General features: G+C 34.0%; 3 protein-coding genes across 5 annotated transcripts in view; 2 read left to right on the top strand and 1 right to left on the bottom strand.

Moving 5' to 3' along the window:
* Positions 1 to 1,723: 1,723 nt before the first annotated feature.
* Positions 1,724 to 6,525, top strand: LOC149735491 (uncharacterized). Its single transcript, XM_089877694.1, has 4 exons — positions 1,724 to 2,454; positions 2,874 to 3,049; positions 4,361 to 4,600; positions 4,895 to 6,525. Exons 1-4 carry the CDS (start codon positions 2,200 to 2,202, stop codon positions 5,787 to 5,789), a joined length of 1,566 nt encoding a protein of 521 aa, XP_089733820.1. The 5' UTR covers positions 1,724 to 2,199; the 3' UTR covers positions 5,790 to 6,525.
* Positions 6,526 to 7,222: 697 nt separating this feature from the next.
* On the bottom strand, positions 7,223 to 12,799 carry LOC149735490 (kelch-like protein 12). Of its 2 annotated transcripts, none has more exons than XM_089877686.1 (12): positions 12,585 to 12,799; positions 12,293 to 12,413; positions 11,698 to 11,845; positions 11,258 to 11,475; positions 10,822 to 10,977; positions 10,411 to 10,504; positions 10,219 to 10,316; positions 9,749 to 9,929; positions 9,121 to 9,258; positions 8,352 to 8,528; positions 8,027 to 8,077; positions 7,223 to 7,691 (listed from the first exon to the last, which is right to left on the bottom strand). In XM_089877686.1, the coding sequence occupies exons 1-12, from the start codon at positions 12,653 to 12,655 to the stop codon at positions 7,531 to 7,533; spliced, it is 1,614 nt and encodes a 537-aa protein (XP_089733812.1). In that variant the 5' UTR covers positions 12,656 to 12,799; the 3' UTR covers positions 7,223 to 7,530. The 2 variants fall into 2 exon arrangements, with proteins under 2 accessions (XP_089733812.1, XP_089733811.1); XM_089877685.1 differs by having other exon boundaries at positions 8,027 to 8,159; positions 12,585 to 12,797.
* A 1,470-nt stretch (positions 12,800 to 14,269) lies between these two features.
* LOC149735487 (dynein axonemal heavy chain 12-like) overlaps positions 14,270 to 23,663 on the top strand; it is a 49,732-nt gene continuing 40,338 nt past the window's right edge. For both annotated transcript variants that reach the window (XM_089877660.1, XM_089877659.1), the window contains exons 1-15: positions 14,270 to 14,781; positions 15,340 to 15,430; positions 15,872 to 15,898; positions 16,458 to 16,647; positions 16,882 to 16,957; positions 17,273 to 17,431; positions 18,003 to 18,198; positions 19,134 to 19,268; positions 19,711 to 19,921; positions 20,367 to 20,527; positions 21,082 to 21,191; positions 21,412 to 21,518; positions 21,948 to 22,102; positions 22,648 to 22,854; positions 23,163 to 23,367. In XM_089877660.1, the coding sequence (XP_089733786.1) occupies positions 14,582 to 14,781; positions 15,340 to 15,430; positions 15,872 to 15,898; positions 16,458 to 16,647; positions 16,882 to 16,957; positions 17,273 to 17,431; positions 18,003 to 18,198; positions 19,134 to 19,268; positions 19,711 to 19,921; positions 20,367 to 20,527; positions 21,082 to 21,191; positions 21,412 to 21,518; positions 21,948 to 22,102; positions 22,648 to 22,854; positions 23,163 to 23,367 (2,230 nt within the window). In that variant the 5' untranslated portion in view covers positions 14,270 to 14,581. The remainder of the gene's footprint in view (positions 14,782 to 15,339; positions 15,431 to 15,871; positions 15,899 to 16,457; positions 16,648 to 16,881; positions 16,958 to 17,272; positions 17,432 to 18,002; positions 18,199 to 19,133; positions 19,269 to 19,710; positions 19,922 to 20,366; positions 20,528 to 21,081; positions 21,192 to 21,411; positions 21,519 to 21,947; positions 22,103 to 22,647; positions 22,855 to 23,162; positions 23,368 to 23,663) is intronic.

Raw genomic sequence — 23,663 nt, 5'->3', positions numbered from 1 at the left:
TTCTTGCTACGAACGCCTAGCATTTCGTTTGTTGTGACTTCTTTTTGTTATAGTGAACAGATTTGACGTCGCAAAATCACAACAGAAAGTGCGATAATAGAAATTCAAGCCTACATTGTCAATTTACTTTAAATTCTACAGCGGCCCGCAAAAACAGGGCCACAAATTGGTTGTGAGCTAAAAAATGTCAATACAGCCCGATATTTGGATCATGGCCTACTCAATACACGGCCTAGGAATACACCGAAACTGCTCCGAAAATAAGAGGCCTATTGACGCGAATAATGCCCATTATAATACATTGTTACGTCACGGTTTTATGAATGGATTTCCTTCATTTTGAATGCAGTTTGCAGTTGTTGGTAGGTTCAATACCAGTTCTAGGTTGTTTTAACTTACAGTTTATCACAGAACGTGTCGCCGGGATATTTTCTTGTTTAGTTAAAATCATACCAGACATATAAAGCAGCGCAAAAGGTTTATTGGTATATAAATATCAGTTTATTAAGCATAAAGAGAGACGAGCAATCAGATTCAGTTTACCAACACAGAAAACCTACGTTTTGATTATATTTAATTTAGTAGACAGGCATTTGACAAGTTTTATAATGCAGCACACCTTTATAATTTTATTTAGATTAAATTCTAAGCCACCAGAATTATTAAGCAAGCTATTTAAGCATGGTCAATAGGTGTTCCGTAGTTGGATAAAAATATTTGGATAAGGGTACCATCTGTGCATGTTATGATCATGAAGAAGTGGCAAGAAGATCTTCAGGAAGGAAGACTAGTCAAATTTAAACAGCGACAAAGGTCTGAAGTTAGACACAACACTTAAGTACGAAGGGAGGCTATCGTGAGTTTGTTTGTATTAAACAGTCTTAATTTATGATGTGGTGTATGACCCATTTTTTGACCTTGAGGAAGAGCCTCTGTCCTGCTTCAACAAAAAAACCTCAGGTAGAAAATGAGTTATGAGCAGCAGGACAGATCAAGGCATAAGCACCTTGAGACAAAAGGCTAATGCTTGTGTTTATCCAATATCCTATATTGTTTTTAAGGGCCGGTTTTAAAAGTCCGCAACGGACATATCAATTAACTTACTTGTTGTTACTGCGGTATTGTTTTGCTAGATATGCATAGGCTGTCTTAAAAAAACTTCTGTTTTAAGCCAAATACCATTTTCACTCAGCGACTGAGCCAAACTAAACTGTCGGTAAAACTTACTTGTCGGTAAAACTTACTTGTAAATAACTCGTATCTGTTCAGTCATGCTTAAACATTTATAAAAAATATAAGATGTTGACAAAATAACCCGAAAAATAAGGTAATTTAACCGGGAATGGTAAATAAACTGTTATTTGATGCAAAAACTACAGCCAGACAGCAAAATCCATTCATAAAACCGTGACGTAACAATGTATTATAATGGGCATTATTCGCGTCAATAGGCCTCCTATTTTCTGAGCAGTTTCGGTGTATTCCTAGGCCGTGTATTGAGTAGGCCATGTTTGGATACAATAAAACGAAGAGCTTGTTCAAACATATTGTTTGTTAAGTATGAGCTTTACAGAAGGTAAACGAGATCTCTGTTAAACAAACAAGATTAAACTATTTCCAGTTAAATGTTAACTTTTTAAAATCTTACGACCAAAGTTCTGTTAAGTTTTGTTTAATTAAATTACATCTTCCGTGGTTCCTATGGTTTCCATTCAAAGCTTGGCGAAGCTTTGTGTTGTCATAAGTCTTTGTTACTACACAAAGAGCGGCTCGGATTTAACTTTGTATTGATCTTGTTTCGGAACTTTTCTACAATTTTAGTTGGAAACTGGGAGGTTTTGTGTTGACAGTCAACAGTGAGTATGAGCTTAAGTGTATTAAAGCGGTAATATCTTTCTTCTGGAACAGTATCGACTAGGAAAGTGTATTTTTCTGGGCTTGGAAGTACTTAAATTATAGACCAGTGGCCACCGGCCAAACGCATGCAGGTCATGTATAGGGAATACACAGGGGCTTTTATGTTGTTAAATTTTTGAAATTAAATAGTTGAGCAAAGGAAGCAATAACGAACAACCAATTAATTGAAGCGTTTTTCTTTTTAACATGGCAGCTTTTTTGCCATTTTTATATTGGCATCATATTTGTATTTTTATCATATAGATTCATTTTCGGCGTTCTGCGGTTGAATTTTGCACCAAAATGTCGAATTCTAGTTTGTTGAAAGATATTTTAAGCATGGAGGAAACGGAAAGCTGCGAACCGTCGTTGGTTAGCATGTACAAACATCTTTTGATTATCGGGGAACGACTTCGGGAGGGAATTCAATCTTCAATTGTCAATGAAGTGAATGAGAAATCTCGGGATAAAGATGGAGATGAGAGTTCTGAGAGCAACAGTGAAAAAGATTCAGAAGATTCAGAAGAAGACGACGAAGAAGAAAATGACGAAAATGAGGTAAGCTTGGAAAATGTAAATTGTTTGATTGGAAAATGTAAATTGTTTAAATTTTAACAGGTGTATCTGTTTATTTACTGTTATCTGTTAGTTCTAGTTTATTTGTTTTTGTTTTTCTTCTGTTCGTTGTTTCAATAATAAATATGATCTTCGATATCGTTTTCAAAGAAAAGATGCACGGAACATATCACAGTTGTAGTCTGATTTATATAGTAGGGTGGTGGTAAGATGGTACATGATTTTTATTCCATTTTCTAGTCTCATTTGAAAGTAAATTAAGAAGGTTTAAAGAATTATGTTGCCGTACCTTCACGGCTTTAAAAGACCGTTGGTAATTATACAAAACACGATCAAGACACTAGAATATTATGTGCTAAAGGTATTCCACAGTACTATACCGAAATGTCTGTGCTATACAGGATTCTAACAAAAAAGAAGATCGCAAGGAACCAAAGACCGACATGGAACGCCTGCTTGCTGCATTAGAATTACATAAACAACAGAAGCAAAGCTTGTTAATTAAAAAAGCGATTCTTTTAAAATTCGAAGAAGCACTGTTTGGCAATAATAACATTACAATGACTATCGATCTGAGGTGAGTGGTTTAAAGTTGTCATTTTATCATTGTTATTTATACAATGGATCGGCCGTCGTATTGTCATCTGTATTGTATCTTGGTCGTATGCTTTCTGCATACAGTGTCGGGCATATTGTTAAACACATAAGATAAATATTGCCTTCATAAAAAAGTATAGTAGGTTGGGGTAAGATGTGTGTTTTTATTCTCTTTTCTCGTTCCATTTGGTAGTAAACCAAAAATAGTAACAACGTTACATAACCGTAGTCTGACGACTTTAAAATAGCGTTGTTAATTGTTTAAAACATGATCGGGAAATATGGGATAATATATGTGCCAGAGTATCCCATATTACACCACAGTTCAATACATATTATAATATGATATATAGTAAAGGGACGGAGTATTAAAGTGATTCGGCGTCAGTTTGTTTCATGTTTATATCAGCGTATCGGTAGAGGTTACACAGTATCTTCTTACACTCGTACACCGATTGAATCAGATAGCCAATTGTACTTCTGAAAACACAGTTAAATATAGTTATAAAAATCAAATCGCATAAATGTATTGCTTAACCGCTATTCTTTTCGAAATTTTAAGCAACGCATATTTAAAGTTTGTATTAAATACGCAAATATTCATGAAATTAAAATGTCATAGTTTATACAAAACAATTGCTTTTAAATGACGGGCGTTAAAAGCAAACATATCGCGTTTGCCTCAATGGTTGGACAACTATAGTTCTATTTGATGTACCACAAACGGTAGTGTTATAGAACTCACCGATTTTCTAGCCGTTATAGCTCACAATATTTTACATTTACATTTTCATAATTGTGTTTTAAAATGAACAACGCTTTTTTAGATTCGTGAGGATGCGGTCAAATGACTCTGTAGATATTTTTTGTTCACGACCAAATAACAAAAAATGAAAACATGACCAAATAACAAAAAATGAAAAAGGGCCATCTAACCTTAACTTAGTATAGTACGGTGGTGGAATATGGGACACCTTCTAATTCCATTTTCTCGTCCCATTAGTATTAAATAAAGAACATACAAAGAATTATAAAACGGCATCCTCACGAAACCCACTATAGACTGGTGTTAATTGTTTAAAGCACGACCTGGATATTTGGACATTGTGTGCTAAAGGTGTCCCGTCTTACCCCAACCTACTATATATGTCAATATTGTAAATTAAATGATTTACGCACAGCACGCATATAACATATTCTTTGCAAACATTTAGATTTAAGTCGGTTATGATATGTCCGATGATATATTTAATTTATTCGCAAAATGTAAGAAAGCTATATACTTTATTAGACAGCTTGGCGAAGAAGAAAAAGACGGTAAATTGGAAGAAATTTTGAAATGCAAAGATCTTACTAAGTACATGCCGAAAACCGAAACAGAAAACGGAGTTTCTATGGAATTTGCCGAAAAGGCCGCCCTGAGAGAAACGATAAAAGAAGCGAAAAGTCCTCCCGATATTCTGACACCATTCCGACCAAAAACACCAAAGAAAATTGCGGTTAACTTAATACAACAGCAATACAACATAAGGCAAGACTCTCTAATCAGCTTATATTATAATATTATCGATTTTCTGTATATATCTCAGTGGTAAGCCGCTCGCATTGTAACCAAACGATACCTTGTTCGAAGGAAAATGCTCCAACTCAAAATTTCACTAACACATATAGTAACTTTAATTGTAAGCGAAAAAGAGGTATATATGAAACGGAATACCCGTGTTATAACGACTGCCAGCACTACCCCGTTATTCGGGTATATAAAATAAGTGTAATATCATTATTCATTCTTAATAATTACATGTACGATGTGTATATGTTGCAGGTGGAATACGAAGTCCGGTGAATCAAAACCTTTTGATTTCTTTGACTTACCGAAGCAATTCCGCAAAGGAATAGTCCGTAAAGCTCACATACAAACTGTACTGTATGAACATAAAGCGGAAATAACTAACTTGCCCGCCGTGTTAAATGTAACTACATCTGTTGAAAAGGAAGACTTTTGTCCCAATTTTCTGTACGTCAAAAAAGACCCATACGCCCAGAAAGAAGACAGTGAAACAAACCTTGTAAGATTAAGAGACGACCCGAAATTCTCTTGGCAAAGATGGGGTATTCAAGGCGGTGACTGTGACGATTTGGGTTTCGAATTTCCCGCAGAACTGAAATGGATTGACCCGAAAGTTAAAACATTGATTAAGAAACTGTGTGAGCCGATTTCAGACGATTTCAATCCACAAACGACAAAAAATGTTATGTATCTGTTTGTTGTCACTGAAACCACATCGCCTCGACTCACTGTTATGGGCAACACAAGTCAGATTTACATCGGCGGTGCGGATGACGGTATATTAGTTAAGCTTTTAGAAGGCGAAGATTCCCACTGCTCAAAAATAAAGCAACTGTATGAGAGGTTTATATCGATGGAAGCGTTTGAAGCTGATAGCAGCAATTCTCTTCTTGTCGAGATGCGGCTTCTGTTAGCACTTGCAAGAAGAGAGCAGTTTGCAGTTTTTGCTCTCAAAGAGTATGAAGACGCTAGATCGCTTGGAAAAGCACTTCATGATTTGGTAATTCAAGCATTGTACCTTGCTGATAACGAAATATGGGGACCAGCACTTAACATGTGTTATGGATTAAACGTCAAAGAGGAATTGAAAAAACGACGAAAGTTTCTTCCCCCACATTTTCCAGGTTCAAACCGAAAGCATAAAAAGTAAAAAAAAAACATGACGCCGCATACATGGTCGAATCAATTCTATAGTTCGCCTTTTACAATTCGGTAGACCGTTTTCTTAATCGTGACGAGACGAAGTGTTTTATAAAGTACTTTTATTGCGTAACAGAACGAGTAAATTATAAAGATCGTCATTGTGCTGTATTATACCGTCAATTGTGCTGTATTATACTGCAAAATTGCAGTTATGTAAATTCTTGTACAGTTATGGTTTTCGTATAATATTATGGTGTAAAATGAGATACTGTTAGCACCTAAATCCTATATTTCCTATAACCGTGTTTTTAACTACTAACAAAGCTTTTTCAGAGTTACGGGCTATACGGTTATATAACTGTGTAAATATTCTTTGTTTACTACCAAACGGGACGAGAAAAGAAAATGAGACATGTCCCATCTTACCCCAACCTACTATATGAAAGCCTTGATTCTCGATGCCACTCGAACCTTAATTGTTTAATTAATTGTGTCACTGTCTTTTTGATGTTTCAAATTAGCACTTACTTTAGATTGGGTATAGGTATAGATGCTGTCGTACACTGTACGTGTATGTGTACATTAAAACCATCAGTGTCAAAATTATAAGTCTTTACGCTCGCTTTTTAATTCTTTCTTTATATTTTGGTGTTCGTCGTTAATCTTGGACACCGCTGTTATTGACAATCTTTTTTCGTACTTATTTCTACAAATAATTAAAGTTAGAACTATTGGAAACTTTAGACTTTCCATTTTTGACCAAACAGAAAAGTAATCACTATTTGTGCAGTTTTAAATCTAAAGATTTATTCTAAAATTCTTTAATTCACATAGGATTTTGATTTTAGTTTAAAGATAATAACTTAATTATAAACTATTTTAGTCAAGAGATATAGGATGTGACAACAGTGCAACCGCGCAACTACAGTTAATATGGTGAAATATTTTACCGGGGAGGAAAAAATTCGAGGAATAAAAATGTCGGTAAACATTTAAATTCCGCGTTGATGATCCTTCCCCGCTTTTTAAGTTGATTGCCTTGCAGCTTGTCCTCGCTTACGTCGCCTTCCAATGCACAGTTGCACTATACGTTGATGGTTGAATGAAGTTGGTTCTACAACTGTTCTGGATTATATACGAGATTTTAAGTAAGTAATGTTGTTTAAAGCTAGCATTTTACATTTGTTTACTATCAAACTAATCTTTAATTATAGAATATGATTATCACTATTAATGTTAGTTATTGTGTCTTGCGTTTAAAGCGGGTTTTCTGTTTTGTTTACATTACTTAATTCATTTCGTTTGAGGAATAACAAGCGATCCTAATTTCTGCCTTTTGGCTTGGTCACTAAGCCTTCGTGGTATATTGTCAAAATCCCGGTATACCTCGTGGAGGTTTGACGTTACATGCGCATAATGCATTTTAAAGAATGACGCGTGTTTAGTTAGCCATATATAGTTTATTCACACGGTTAATTTACATATCATTAACAAATAAGCCTTTACCGTACCTTTCGGCTAATCGTTGCGGTAATGAGTATATTGGGTTCATTTCTGTTTATATACATCGGACACCATAGAGATATTATAGGTTAGGGTAAGCTGACCCATGTTTTAATTCTATTTCATCGTCATTGTTGGTAAACAAAGAATATTTCGAAAATTATGTAACTGATGTATCCCAGCAAATTATCGAAATTAAGCAAGTGGTATGCTCGATTTTGAATGTTGTTCTTGGGTTTGGGCTACTACGTTTTGAAAACTGGCCCATGCATTGGCTTTGCATTAAGTTTACAGAGCGACCACTGTGGCATAAACTCTCGCTGCTTCCATGTCTGTTTCCAGCAGCCATTCGTCGCCTTTGGGATCAAAGCATTCCACTGACTTACTTGCCTTTTTTTCGCCACGACTAAAGTAATATTGTGTTTTGAATGAATGAATATAAGCGAGGCAAAGAAAGAACTTATTACCCGGATGTTTTGTTTCATACACCTCGTGCCCGTTTACGATTTACCAAATAAGGAACTACTTTTTTCTGATTGGCTGACAATTTAAACAACCTCATTAGTGACCACTGGATTGAAGCAATTGCCGTTAAGTGTCTTGCCCAAGAACACGTACGCTGACAATGGTGTCAGCGACGAGCCTTGGACCCAAATAACAACTGGGTTAGACTATGCGCTTATCACGGCGCTGGACAAATATTAATGATTTATTATAATCGAATTTTCTTATCTATTATACCTCCCGACGACGTATATCTTCCCATCCACAACACACGCACACGCAGCACTCCTGCTCATTTTCAAGTTGCACGAATCGGTCCATTTGTTCATTCGTAAGTCGTAACGTTCGACCGATGACAGCCCATTCCCACCTGATTCATAGAATAATAAATTAGACTTTCATTGATTAAATGCTCAAAGGGGCCCAGTATGGAATCCGACACACTGCAATGTGCTAAGTATTCCCACCGTATAATAAATCTGCCTAATAATATATATGGGCACTTAAACAATTTTTTTTTCTCCAGCCAAATGGTTAGTCGTTAGTACAACAAACCACGCACCGATGGCGTAGAGGGAATGGTTTAAAGCCACCCCACACAATCCATCCCGCTTTTCTTTCATGTTTGCAAGTGATTTCCATTTGCCGTTTCTTGGATCATAAGTTTCCAACGAGTTCAGTTCACCCAATAAAGACCTTACTCCACCATGACTGTTCCCTCCGAAGGCGTACAAACAACCTTGATACGAATGAAGGAATAAATGTATTTTATACGTCCGCCGCCGTATAGCACAGTTGGTTAGCGCGCCTGCCTCTAACCAAGAAGTAATGGGTTCAAGGCTCGTTGTTGGTACCACTGTGAGCGTAAGTGTTCTTGGGCAAGACATTTAACGGCAATTGCTTCAACCCAGTGGTCGCTAATGGGTTGTGCAAATTATCAGCCACACATTAAAAAATTAAAAAAGGACACAAAAAATAATCACCCACAAAATAGCATACATGGTAACTCGTCAGCTGGCACGAGGTGTATGACCCGTGTTATAACGACTGTTGTTTTCCGGCCACGTGAGGATAAAGCTAGTTACATTCATTCATTGAATTCATATATTTTTGGTTGTATCGTTGACAATCTAGACAACCCATAAGTAACCACTAGCCAGTTAGAACAAATGCCGTTAAGTACACATAGGCCCACGATGGTAGCAGCATCAAGCATTGAACCCGGTTCCTCATGGTTAAAGGGCAAGCGCTTTATTCATTGTGCGCCAGCCTACACGAAATAACTGCACATACAGAATTTGTGTATTAATTTCATTTCGTATATCTTTAACCTTGCCAAGACACAAGCGCATGATGAGCCCGCTGTGTTATTAGAGATGCAAATAGTTCCCACTTGTCCAATCCAGGATCATAAACTTCTGCTGTTGCCAACGTGCCTTCATCCCATCCACCAACAGTGTACATTTTATCTGCGTTATCAAATATAAACAGAATCTATTGTCGTTGACACGGGGGTTCTGTTTAATACACCTCGTGCCCGCTTACGAGAAACGCATCCATTTATTTTATTTTTATTGAGTGTCTTGCCCAAAAACACACATGCCTACAACAACGGTGGCAGCATGATGCAACGAACACTGTACTGTTCTTTAGAAATTTTCTGAAAGTAATTATTATGTGGCGTTTGACCTTATTATACTGTTTCCCCTCTCCTAAACGCCTCGACATATAGTAACTATTGCGTAGTATACTAGGTTCGGGTAATTGAGACATGTTTTTCTCGTCAAAGAAATGTAACCATAGACAGGCGATGATGTTGTTATTTATTTAAAACACGATCCTGGTATTTGAATATTATATTCTAAAAATCGCTTTTTCTAAAGTCATTATTGGTTGTCCCGTGCGCCCGTGGGATACAGGCTATACAGGGTATTCTTTAAATTTAAAAAGCAAACCCACCGTTTATAACTGCAGAGGCTGCTCGCCATCGATTTTGTTTCATGGGCAACACCAACTGCCAATCGTCCTCAATGTTCTCCAAATCAAAAGTCTCTACATTTTTCGATTTCCTTCCTCCAGCCGTATACACTCGGCTTTTTATCTTAACAGTACTTGCTCCATATCGATGGTATTTCGTTGACTACAAAAGGTACAAGGTTATATTTGGAAGAGTCAGTTTTTGCCACGTTATACAGTACAATGTATAAAACAGCCACTTCGATATTTTATAGGTTGGGGTAGGATGGTAAGTTATTCTTTCCTTTTATCGTCCCAGAGTGATATAACCACACCCTCACGACTCTATACGAGCGTTGTTAATTGTTAAAAACACGATTAGAAAACACGGGATACTATTAGCTAATGGGATCTTTTTTCAGCCAAACATATACAGGAGTCTTGTTAAAGTGTGAAAGGTGTGTATGTATTACCTTCATGTTTTTCCACGTTTTACTTTTCACATTGTACACAGTGACACTTTTAGACTTTTGATCTTCGTCACCTACCACCATGAACTTCAAGTTGTCTTCTGAAAAGATTCGTAGACAAAAAACTATAGCCTTATAGATTGGAACAAATGAAAGGTTATAACAGAGCTCAAAAGATTTTAAACACTTATTCACCTTCCGTTTTTACATTTTTGGTCGGATTGGATAGACGGTTGAGTAATTCTGGCACAACCGTTTGAACGTAAACATCAGTCTTCATTACCCATTTCTAAAATATAGAAAGTTGCCTTTATATATTTTAATGTTCTGTTACTTCTGTATGGCTGAAGACCGCAAAACACGTCAACGGACTTGGAATAGGGCCTATTACAGCTCTGTTTTAACACCACAAGCCTTAATTAACTGTGCACTCCATGAAGTATCTCTAACTGCGCCTATTTTCTAACTGAGCATCGTAGTTTTCGTGGCCATTCATTAAAGCTCTGCTCTCTGGTATTTGATCTTCGCTATCGTATGTAAATCCTATTTATGTTCATATTGCTGTTATAAATCGTATGTAGGATAAAATGACAAAGGTAAACTCGCCTCTGCTCGTTTCGTGAAGTCATTTAGGTACTTAGTTGGCAGATTTGTTATATCAACCATCTGCAACAATCTTTCAAAGAATTGTGCTCGTTTTTCAGGGTTATATTTCACCCAGTCTAAAATGATCCCGAAAAATAACTCAGCAGGTTGAGGATCCTATAATGAAATGTTTCATAAATAAATGTACCTTTAATCATTTTTCACAATATGTGGCGCCTTAATTGTATGCGTCTTATATCCGTACGTTTTATAACCGTATAAATTACAGTAGACTATCAATTTAGTGCGGTATCACCATTAACTTCAACATTTGTACCATTGAGTCCCTTATCTTAACATACACACGCTAATGTAGATCGTCCGTTTAATGCCAATACAGCCCTGATAAGTTTGGTAAACAAACGCCTACTTGTGTGAAACGTATAATGTTTAAAACCTGTTGTTTTTTCATTGCCAGCAACCCCTGTGCATCATCCACACTCAGTTCCTTAAACTCATTCTCGTTTGTTACTAATTGAAAATTGTTAAGAATAAAGTTTTCGCATTTGGCTGTCAAGGTTCTGTTCTGATATCGTAGCGCAAAGAATCGGAATCGTAAACAGTTTCCGACCTGCAGCTCTTCGTTAATAAACTCTTCACAAAAATCTTTGACAGCTGTGGAAGTTTATAAACTAAGTTAAAATTCGTAACTATTTTTACATTGGCCATATGAAAGACGATAAAATTCAACTAAATTTTAGGTTTATTTTAAGATAATGAAAATCGCCACCACGCTTATTTTGTCTGAAACATTATATTATTTTTAATTTAGGTGAATATTATATTATTGCAGGTAATTATTTATCATTCGAGAGCGGACGTGTTATCGCAACTTACGATTAATTTGCATCTGTTCACATGCCTCATATATTTGAAGCACGTTGGAGTTGCTGATGGTGATTGTTTGATTGTACACGAACTGAAGTATCGTCAAAAACGTTGTCGCTGTAAAGCCAGTCAGTTCAATTTCTTCGCCCAAATATTCCTGAGTGTAAAACATTGTAAGTTATAACTTAATCGACCTTCTAGTAGGTTTGGGTATTTTTGCTCGTCGCATGGAGTGAGTTAGTTTCATTCATTCATTTATTTATTCATTCATTCAACTTAGGAAGAACTACACATAGCATGTCGAAGTCGTCAACATTATAGTAGGGTGGGGAAAGATGGGACACCTTTAGCGCATATAGTATCCAAATATCCTGATGTTTTAAACAATTAACCACGGTCTAAAAGGACTCGTGAGGATATGGTTTTATAATTTTTTGAATGTTGTTTGTTTACTACCAAATGGGACGAGGAAATAGAATCAAAAGGTGTCTCATCTTCTCCTGCGCTCCTATATTGTTGACATCTTACACATAACTATAATGTGTGTTTGCCGAAGCACCGCTTAAATGGTATGAGGGAAACAATAAATTTGTATATAACCTACCCCTGAAGTAAACTTGTTTTCGAAATGTTTGGAATATGCAGCGAGAATTGCTTTATGGCAAGATATCTTCTGGCCATCTACTTTGAATGTGACGTCACAGAGCACATTTGCTTCTCGTAATCTATTTGTAAAACAAGACGTTCTGATAAAACGGTATATATGGGATCACGGCCTACTAGAGATATTTCTAGTGGGCCGTGATGGGACATAGCAAAACATAACTTAATTTTTTTATCTCTTTAGAAACAGTAAAGAAGAAGATTATGGTATTTAAACAACGAAGGTGATTTACCTGTTTAAGTTGATCAGTAGCTCTGACGTTTTACCTTTAAATGTCTTTTCCCCGACTATACTCATTCTCATAAAAATTCTAGTAAAATGCAGAAATAAAATCAAATCTTGCAACAGAAATTCAGTATTTCTTAATACCCTCAGTTAAGATACCGTAATCCACCAAACCTGTACCACACAGGTTTTAACGGCCGCTTATATCGTATTTCAGTTTAAAGGAAAATAAGACGTGTCAATACATTGTACAATGCTGAGACCTTCCACCAAAGTACGTGTAATCTTACAAGAAAGTCCCGGCAAGACCTTCAATCTTACAAGAAGGTCAGCACAAGAGTGTTACGCATATTTTTTTGTGGATTATTTTATATGCAAATACATTAGAAAAAGTTGGAGATTTTATTTGATAAATTTTTGAGACATAACTTGGAAAATGTAACAAAGGTATGAATAACTCGGTGACACTGAGATTAAATGTAAAACCGGACGAATTTGTCACACGTTTTATTTGTCGGTGTTTCAATGATTATATGTACGTCCTTAATTACTTTTGTCTCTTGCACTCGCTGCACTTATACCTTCGTATCTTTGTCGGCATGTTATTTGTTGTGCACGTTATGTATACATATGCGTCGTTGTACTGTCTATATTATATGGTATACGTATTACGCCGCGACGCTACTGCGCATGCGTAGTAGGTTGGAACATATACAATACGAGGTCTATTAAATACGGACCGATTAAAAAACGTTTCGGGACAAAATATTACTAAACACATATGGCACCGCTTCAAGGTACATTTCTACCATCTGTACTGTTGGCGTCGCTATGTCTCACTACGTCAGACATCATGCTGTGCCGATAATTACCAGTAATGAAACAAACACCCAAGTCATTTTCTGTGTTTGGAAATTATATTCAGTATTAGGATATTTGGATATTATGTGTCAAAGGTGTCCCATCTTACCCCACAATACTATATCACAACAACAAATTGATCGCACAACGTAAAATTGTCTAAGGTTTCTTCTTTGTAACCATAATACACCAATCTGAACTGCTCAGATCACAAACCAAAGCGAAATGAATCGTACCTGTAGTACCGTACCCACCAGACGCGCACGAATACTACAAGCAGCCAAGCTCCTAACTTTCTTAATCTATAGACTATATGGCAGAGCTCAACACTACATATTTGGCATCCGTGTGCTTTGTAGCCTACGCATATTATGATAATGACGCTAACACCGCGTTATTTTTCCACGGAAATCCGCGGTATTGGTTGTGGATGACGCTTCCTTCACGCTTAAAATTATACGTCACGCTTTTAATTACTCACACGCTGTCATCATGCCTGTGATTTTTACTGTACCTTTTTATCTAAACAAGAAACTGCGATGCTGATGTAACTTAACGGGCGTGAACGGTTAATTGCGATTAGTATATACTACAATAACTGCGCAGTAACTAACGAATATACATACAAAGTGGAAATATTAGCGACCATTTTTAATACTTACTATTAATGTCACCTACCTAAAAAGTCGGTTACTCTTAGATTGTTCGAGTTTGGTGTTTTATGGTCGTGCAAAAAGGACTGTAAATGATCACTACGTGCCCATTTAATCCTGGCATAATTTATAAGATTTCTATAGATATCAGTTTCCATTGGCAACAACAACAGCTTGTTTTGTTGAAAAGTTGTTTTAATGTAAAATCACGTTTGTACGACAATTGTACCGCATGTGTTTGTTTTTACTTTTTTAATACTTAAAAAACAAAAATTAGCATGTGTGTTATTTTAAATATTATCAGTTGCGTTAAAAACAACTCGGATAATAGGCGTTTTGGCATTGCTTACATTTTCATGCATTTTTGTTTCAATATATTTCAGACACTTTAACTTAATTGATAAGATAAGGTTTTAGTAAACAGTTACTATTGAACTAGCTATCTTTCCTATCTATATGACGTAACCAAGGATATCAACAAACCAAAAAAATGTCTTCCTCATCAAAAGGAAAATCTAAGCGCACGCCTCCCAATGGCAGTGTTGGGACATCACGGCAACCCCTTTTACCTCCCATACCACTGAGAAACAGGATGGAATCTGGATTACCGGGAAGCAGGGATTTTTCAAGAAGCAAATTAATGACACACCGCAGAAACGTGCATTACCAGCAACTCCTAAACGATATCATGTAAATTTTCGGTTTAATTCAAATTAAGGCTATTATTTCTTAAATGGTAAAAACACATATATGGGCTGTTTTTCGTTGCACAACAACTTCGTACCACACTGGCTGGCACTCAGTCTGCAGAGTATGACAGTTCCTGACAAGATTTCACACGTGCAAGACGGTTATTTTTCATGTGCACGCATGCTATCATTAAAATCGGCGTGCTAATCCCGTACATTTCTAAGCCACGTTAGGAAATCTTACTAAATTTAATAGCTATTTTTTCATTGTTTAATTAATTGGCGTGCATCATCAAAAGTTTGTGAACAAAATCGCTCGTGTACCTGCCATATTCTACAGACTGGGCTAGCACATTTTTCTTTGGCTGGGAGGTTTCAGGATTGATTGAGGCTTGATTTTTCAAAGACATATGTGTCTTTGGACATTGTAACTTTTAGACAGGCACTCATGATCAATAGAAACAGTATAATTCTTAACTAACGTGAGAATGATAGCCTATCTACCTACTTTGCATTTAAGACTATTGGAAAAGTTGGAATATTTATTTTTATTTCCTAGCATAAAAGAGGCAGAAGCAGCGAGTGAAGAAACAAAAGAAATTGTTCGATGTGCTCCTCCTAAAAAGAAAGAACCAAGTTTACCAGGAGCTGTAAGTTGTGTTGCTTACTTATTCATAAAACTATTATTACTGTAGTTTATTAATGGCTGTAAGTGTTTCTTCAACAGTCAGGAATACTGTGTTTATAAGGTATATTATAAAGTAATTTATAAAGTTTATAATGTATGTGAATAATGTTGGAATTGTATGAATTGAAATGTGTGACAATACAGTTTTAAACTACACTTGATAATGGATATGATGTAATAACTATTAATTCTATAAAGTTGTGTGGTAAGCAATAACCATTCAATTTAATAAAATTATTAATTATTACACCTTTTCTATTATCAAGTGTAGTTTAAAAGTGTATTTTCAAGCATAAGATTCTTAACAGTTTAGAAAACTCTTTTTTTATACTGCTAAGAATTAGCCATTTTCGATGTCTTTGCAGTTTATAGATATATATATTATTATGTTTAATATTTTTAGATGATGAGCAGTGAAAGAAAACGCAGGGTAAGTTTTTTGAATTAATTTTTAGCATTGCAATAATTACAACCACCACGTGTTTGTTTGGTCTTAGGAAACCTTTAAGTTATGTTCTTGTATATCACTAATGAAACATGTTGGTTGAAACATGCAGAAAAGTGTCACTAACTTGGTCTTGCATTAATTTAAGTTAATCAATTGTGACATATTGTATCTTCATTGTAACAACCACTCTGATCAAAACGTAATCAAACTGCCTTCTTATTTATAACTGTTGCCACACCCAAAAAGAGAAGGAAACGTGGTGAGCGTGTTTTACAAAGCAGTATACACGTGTAACGTATTTTTTCTTGTGTCTGTGTGCGCATTAGGTTGCATCTAGCGAATTTTTCTCGGTCACTATATTTTGGACACGCTAGCGGGCGGTTCGTTATAAACCGCAACCTAGAATCCCGATAATAAAATCTTTAATTGTGACAAGGTTGTTACACACGCATTACATTCAATAATGTTTATCCCCGTTTACAGCCTTGAGCGAATTCGAGTAGACATGAGGAATATAATGAAATGCATTAATTGTTTCCAGCAAATGTACATGTACATGAAGAAGTGTGTTGAATCAGGACCTGTTGTTCCAATACAAGATGAATGGTTGCAATCTATTCTCATGAAAATCCCACCTCATTTAAAAGTTTCAAAGCAACAGAACCAAAGGATAAATGAAATTTTCGAAGAAGTCAAAATAGATTTTGAAGCCAGTACCAGAAAATCTATGAGTAAGTGATATTTATTTTCAATTTTTTAAACATAACTTTTTCATATTTTTTTTTATAAAGCACCATACCTTGGTCTAAAATTTATAAATATTTTACCGATTAGATTTCTGTTGTCTGTTTCTCTACTTTTATTGCCAATGTTTTGTTTCAAAAACATTTTTTTTCAATCAGGCCAAATCATTTACAACGTATTATAGTAGGTATTTTTTATTTATGAAGGTACTTAAATTACAGTTCAACATGTTTTATTGAAACCATCAGTGAAGGGATTGGACAACGAACAAGCTGGCCCCCCTCCTGTTGAACCAGTGTAAGTTTATAAAAGTAACTTTATGCCTGAAAAGTAATTTTATGATGGATTTTTTTTTTCAGAAAAATATTTTTCACTGTTTTATAAGTACAGTATAACTTATTTTATCTGTAAACTATTTTAAACTTTTTTATGAGTTTGTTTTTATATTTCTGAAATTTACATTCCTAAGCTTTGGTTTAATATTTTTATACAATTGTGCTGCCCTGATGGTTTTTTACTATCTCATAACCTTTACATTTCAATCTACTTACAATCTGATGCATGTAAAATATATAACAGCAATGTTATCTTCAAAATGTCTAATTCTCACAGTGGATTGGATTATTCAAGCCCATGGCACGAATCATTCTTAAAAGCACAAAGTAATATCCTTGCAAACTTATGGGTGACACACCATTCTATGCAAGTGGTGCTTCAGATGTGTCAAGCAGATTTGGAACCCCTTCTTATGGTTGATCTTAGTAGTTTAAGGTATGTGTTTAATTCAAAGCCTGTGTCTTTATGCACACTTTTGTTTCTAATAGAAGTTTAATTTGATAAAAATTTAACATAAGTACCTTGTTTGACTGGTAGGTGTAGCGACCAAGCTTATTTTCTTTCTGAATGTAATTGTGATTTTAACTGTAAGTGTGTTTTAATGAATGTTGTTTTGTTCCTATATCTTTTCTTTTCGTTTAAAACATTTTTAAATTTTAGTCACTGTAATCGAAGAGACAAATAAAGTTATTATTATTGCCTACTTTTCATACGCAGACAATAATAGGTTTTCAGAATTACTGAATAATTGGAGTTTTGAACTATACGTTAAAGATAGTCTGGTTCAGTTTTGTATGTATATATTAATTTTTTTAAATGCATTTAATTATACTATTTTTAACACATAACTTTTGATAAATATGTTATTTTTATGATTTAAACACCGAAAATATATTGTAAAAAATAATTTTATAAAAAATATGGTCATGTCTTATTATGAACTATATGTACATTCTTTATGCAGTTCATCAAAACCTATTTTCTTAATCAATTCTTAAAATTCCAGGTCACAAGGTCCGATAGATATTGAATACCTGAGAAACAATGTTTTGCTTGAATGCGAAAAAACTGAAGACAAATTAATGCAACGTTGGTATCCACGTATTATAAATGTATTTGGAGATGAACAGAAATTTAAAGGGATTCGACGAGATAAATTTGATTCTTTCTACTCATGTGTGACAACTCTTATATCCAACCAGGTGAGTGTATTGAATTGTATTGGTATATCCACTTTACAAATAAATAAGTTTTAATGGAAATATTTCAATTTGGCTTCCTATTGTGCTGTGGTGCCTTTTTGTACACTATTCTTTCTTTACGCACACTTTTGTTTCTATTGGAAGTTTAATTTGATAATAGTTAAACATAAACGGCACGATTATCTGCTAGGTGTAGCGACCACGCTTATTTTCTTTTAATCAAATGTAAATATGTTTTTAACTATAAGCGTGCTTTAACAACTATTGTTTTGTCTCTATATATTTTCGTTTAAAATATTTTTAAATCTTCTCTGCTGTAACCAAAGAGACAAATGAATTTAATAATTATTTCTCTTCTAATTATATTGTAATTTGTTTATTGAGTGAAGTTTATTTAAGCTGGTTTGTTGACTATTAATTTCTATCTTTGAATTTTATTATTTAATATGATTTTCTTTATCGTGATCAAATAGATTCAAAATCATGTTAAAAAATTCTTATACAAAAGTTACGTTACAGATAGTTTACTTGTTTTCTATTAAATATCATTTTACATCTTCTACAGACTGTAGTGAATCATATTACAACTTTCAATGTGGATAGTTTTACATGTTTTTTGAAATTTGATATTTTTCTAAAGATGTTACACCACAAGAGATACCAAAATGCTTGAAGCCGAAACATTACTACAAATATATATCCAACATAATTTTATCAACAAGTCTGAAGATCACAGTATTGCCTAACCTAAAAACTTCTATGAAGCCTAAGAATCATAAAATTACCAAAAAACTTTACAATTTTTTATCAAGCCTGTAGATTACAAAAGTTATAAAACAAACACAATTTTCCATTCAGCGCGAAAATTACAAAAAAATCATCATAATTTTCCATTAATCATAAAAACAAAATATCCAAAAATTATATTTCTTTAGTTAAAAGATCTTGTCACCCGCTCCCTACAACACCTGGTTAATTTGTTTGACCTCGATGATAAACTTCAACTTCCAATATTTCACCTCGAGCTAACATTTGATGAAGGAAACATGGAATTTTATCCAAGTTTTCAGGTTTTTTTTTTACTGTTATTTTCTTCTTAAAAAAGGGCATTGAAATTGTTTTTTTTTTAATATCGAACAACCGTATTTAAAATTTTAAAAATGATTGCTGTATAATTAAATCGAAATTGTATCTAAACGTTTTGCTCTCTTATTAAAATCTTACTTCCATTACTCTCTTATTAAAATTTTGCTCTCTTATTAAAATCTTACTTCCATTAATTTAAATTAACAACATATAAATTGTTTTCAAAGAACAGTTTTTTATCAGATATTTCTTTGCTTTTAGTTAAAAATAATAGCGCTAGCTTTATGCTTTTTACTTCTATCAAACAATCTCATTAAATCAATTTAACACTTATTGTTTTGTAGTTATTGGCTTGAACTATCTCATTGTAGGACATAGGACCACACCTATTTACATTAAAATAAACTAAATTCTATTCATTTGCAGGATTTGGAAGAATGTGTCATGCTTGTTGCCAACACCATCTGTAGCAGTATGCACAGCGTACCAACCGTGCAATCATGGCTTACAGGGGCTGCATCGGCAGTTTACATTGACACACAAGTTGCCGACTATATTGCGAATCAAGCGCTGGCTTCTCTCAAACATGCAGTAAAAACAAATTTCGAAGGCCCGCAGGACCACATGGATTTTTTCGGTTAGTTTTAATAACTTTAACTGACTTTTATATTTTCTTGTGTTACATTCGTAAGTCAGGTAGTTTAAAATTTATTGTAACTTATAAGAAGACAAAAGGTATATAAAATAGGCCACTAATGTTTTTTGTTGCCTTACCACACGATAATAAGTAAGTTACATTCTGTACGGGTTGTGTCTTTACTTTTGTTTCTATTAGAAGTTAAACTTAAAAATAATTAAAACATAAATTGGTGACGGCATATTTTCTTTCAACTAAATGTAAATGTTTTACCTGTAAGCGTGTTTTAACAACTGTTTTGTCGCTTTATCCTGTCTTTTTGTTTAAAATATTTCTAAATTTTTGCTACTGTAATCAAAGAAACTGTAATCAAAGAAACAAATAAAGTTATAATTATTATTACATGTATATTCATATATTCATAGCTTTACTTTGTTTTTCTTAGTTGAAAAATACAGCTATCTTGTAAATGGAGAGGCTGCTTCTAAGATTGAAAGCTTTATGGCAGAAGAACATTCCTTCCAAGATTATTGTGAATATATTGAAAAGTTCTCTGCAGTGGCCAAAGAAATCATTTCACTTGATAGCATTATTCACTTTGATATGGTAAGTATACAAAGTTTAACACAAAATGTGCTTTATTCATTTGAAAATGTAATCGTAGGGTACTAATACACCTCGTGCCAGCTTACGAGTTACCGTGTATGTTACTTTGTGGGTGATTATTTTTGAGAGATTTTTTATCATTTTTTATGTATTACTGATAATTTGAACAACCCATTAGTGACCACTGGGTTGAAGCAATTGCCGTTTATTAGTTTCGCAGTTTTGGTTGAGTGTTTGTCCTTCTGTATGGGTTACAAATTGAACAACCTATTAGGGACCAACTTTGTCTTGCCCAAGGACCCACATGCTCACATATGTTAAATATGTGTCTCAGTAATTAATGCTCACTTTAATATCAACAATATGACATGAAACAGTAAAATTACTTGCATATTATTACTGCTAGATTTAATACTGTTATCTAACTAATAATTTTTTCTATCCTTACCCAAAGTGTCAAAAGTACTGCTTTTTAAAAATATATATTTATCGTTATTAAATTAAAACTATATGTTATGTTATTATATATAACAATTAAATTTTTTTTTTATCAGATTCAATTAAACTGTGAAGACATCAAGCGAGGTTTGGTGGAATTTGCGCGTAAGCACATCGACACTTTGCTAGAAAGACTCACTAAAGATCACAGAGAAGATAATAAAGAGTAAATTTTTGTTATTCAAAATTGTTTTCTTTCCCTTACTTTTCCTGTTTTCAAATTTTACGGGCTATCGTATGCTATAACACAATTTTTGGATTTAATTAGGTAGTGAAGATTAAGAATAATGCGCAAGAATATATAAAAATTATTAAAAACATGGAAAATGCAAATTTTAGATTATATTTAAATGTTATATTTTATAATGATGCGTTTTAACTCCCAGCATTTGCTCCCGATTTGAGACGATTAAGCAAAGATGTCTCAAAACTCCTGAAGACAGTGAAGAAATGATGGATATGATTAATTTTGTCAAAGAAGCTCGAACTACTGGTTAGTTTTCCTTCATTACCAGAACATGTTTTCATTTTAGTATTTAAAACAACACATCGGGCTTATTTACCCCTTAATGGGTAAATAACATTCTTTTATGGTAAATATTATATTTACCCCTTTATGGGTATATAAATGGGTTGGTCCAATTATAGTTGTCTTTTCCCAACACTATAGCTCAGGGGTTAGAGAACTTGTGAAGTAACTAAAGGGTTCCACACTTAATGTTGTCACTGTTGTGAGTATGAGGCTGAGGCTCCAATCCAGTGGTCACAAATTATTATCCAAATTGTCAGCCATACAAGAGGTCAAACATTCAACTATAGTAGCGGAACTAAGTCTTGAACCAAGTACCCTTTGATTACATTTTTCTCCCACCAATTTTTTTAGTTTTTTAGTTTCACAAATTGATTTTGATTTTTTTACTAGGTGTTACTGAGTTGAAAGAGAGAATCACTGAGAGTCACAAAAGATTAAACTTCTTATTGGATGTCCATATGTTCAGTGGTGATGATATTGAATTAAACAGCACAGTTCTTACCTGGCCGAAGACCATTCAACCGATCTTTGATGCCAATGATGACGTAAGAAATATTTTTCTAATTATACGATATTTAATTAGGTGTCGCGACCACGCATATTTTCTTCAAATTAAATGTAAATATGTTCTTAACTGTAAGCGTGTTTTAACAACTGTAGTTTGGTCGCTATATCCTGTCTTTTTCTTAAAAATATTTTTAAATCTTCAGTATGTAGTTGAAGATACAAACATAGTTATTATTATTAATTTATATTTAAATATGTAAAAATGTTTTACATATTCCTAGCTGTATTTCTAAGACTTATTGTATAAGGAAACCTTTTCAACAAAACAAAAATAATGATTGCTTTCTAGGTTTAACTTGTCTGGCAAATTAAAATAAAAATCAAGCTTTTGTTTACTGGTGGATTCTGCTTGATACCTAACCTTGTGTATTCTATTTATTGCCGAAATTAGCTTTGGATTTATTATGCATAATATAACTCTTTGATACTTGGTTATATTACATGGGTTAGAGGGCATACCTACCTGTCTAATACCTAGTTTGTAGCTCTTTTATAGTTAAAACTTACCTACATTATGTTCTAGCTTGTTGAAGCATCCAAGAAAGCTGGTGAACAAGAATTGCTTCAGAAGCGCGAGAAACTTACTTTGGAGTTGGAGAAACTCTCACGAAGGGTGGCAGATTTTGCTGAATGTGGTGAACTGGATATGATGCAGCAATACGTAAACGACACGCGCGCTGTGCATAAACGACTCACTGAAGCAGCAGAACAAATTGAGTTCATAAACAAGGTAACTTAATTGGATTTTGCTGGGTTTTGCTAAGGATTTGTTTACTAGCTGATTATTTACGCAATAGAATCTAGTATCTGGTTATTATTTTGTCAATAAACTGTTATTATTTTTTACAACAAAAATATACATTGGACTTAGGTGAAAATTATTATTAAAACTGTAAGTTTTTGTTATACACAGGTAAAACTTAAAAAGAACTAGTTATATATTTATATTTTTTTTAAATTTTTCCTTCGCCTGAAATAGTTCTAATCAAAGCAGCAAAATTTCAGCATATTTTTGCTTTAACAAAAGTCCCCTTACAGGAAGAAGAATTGTTCAAATGGGATCAAACCAAATACCCAATTGTGGAAAGCATGCACACTGCACTTGAGCCTCACCAAAAACTGTTCGCAACAATCCTTAAATGGCAGCGAGCAGAGAAAAGATGGATGGATGGTGAATTCTTGAAACTTGAAAGTGAAGCAATTGAAGCTGAGGTTGATGAGTTTTGGAGGGAAATTTATAAATGTAAGAAATATTGGTCGAATGTCTCTTTGTCTGTGTGTTTATTTTTTCTGTGAAATGTTATGTGTTATTTTGCTTTTATTAGTCTTATTTCAGTAAACAGTTGTTATTGTTGTTTTTTTTTGGTTATTTTATCCACATAAAAATATGCTAAAAAGAAAAATATATTAAGCCTTTAGCTAATTCCACTTAAAGTGTTACTTTTACTAATACAAACACAAAATAAAACTTCAAATAACCCCTTTTAGTCATTAAACAAAAAATAAATAACACTTATTTTAGCCACCAAACAAAAAATA

Source organism: Ciona robusta, chromosome 5, assembly GCF_009617815.1.
Source record: "Ciona robusta chromosome 5, ASM961781v2".
NCBI lineage: Eukaryota > Metazoa > Chordata > Ascidiacea > Phlebobranchia > Cionidae > Ciona > Ciona robusta.
This window is presented reverse-complemented; position numbering and strand designations above follow the sequence as displayed.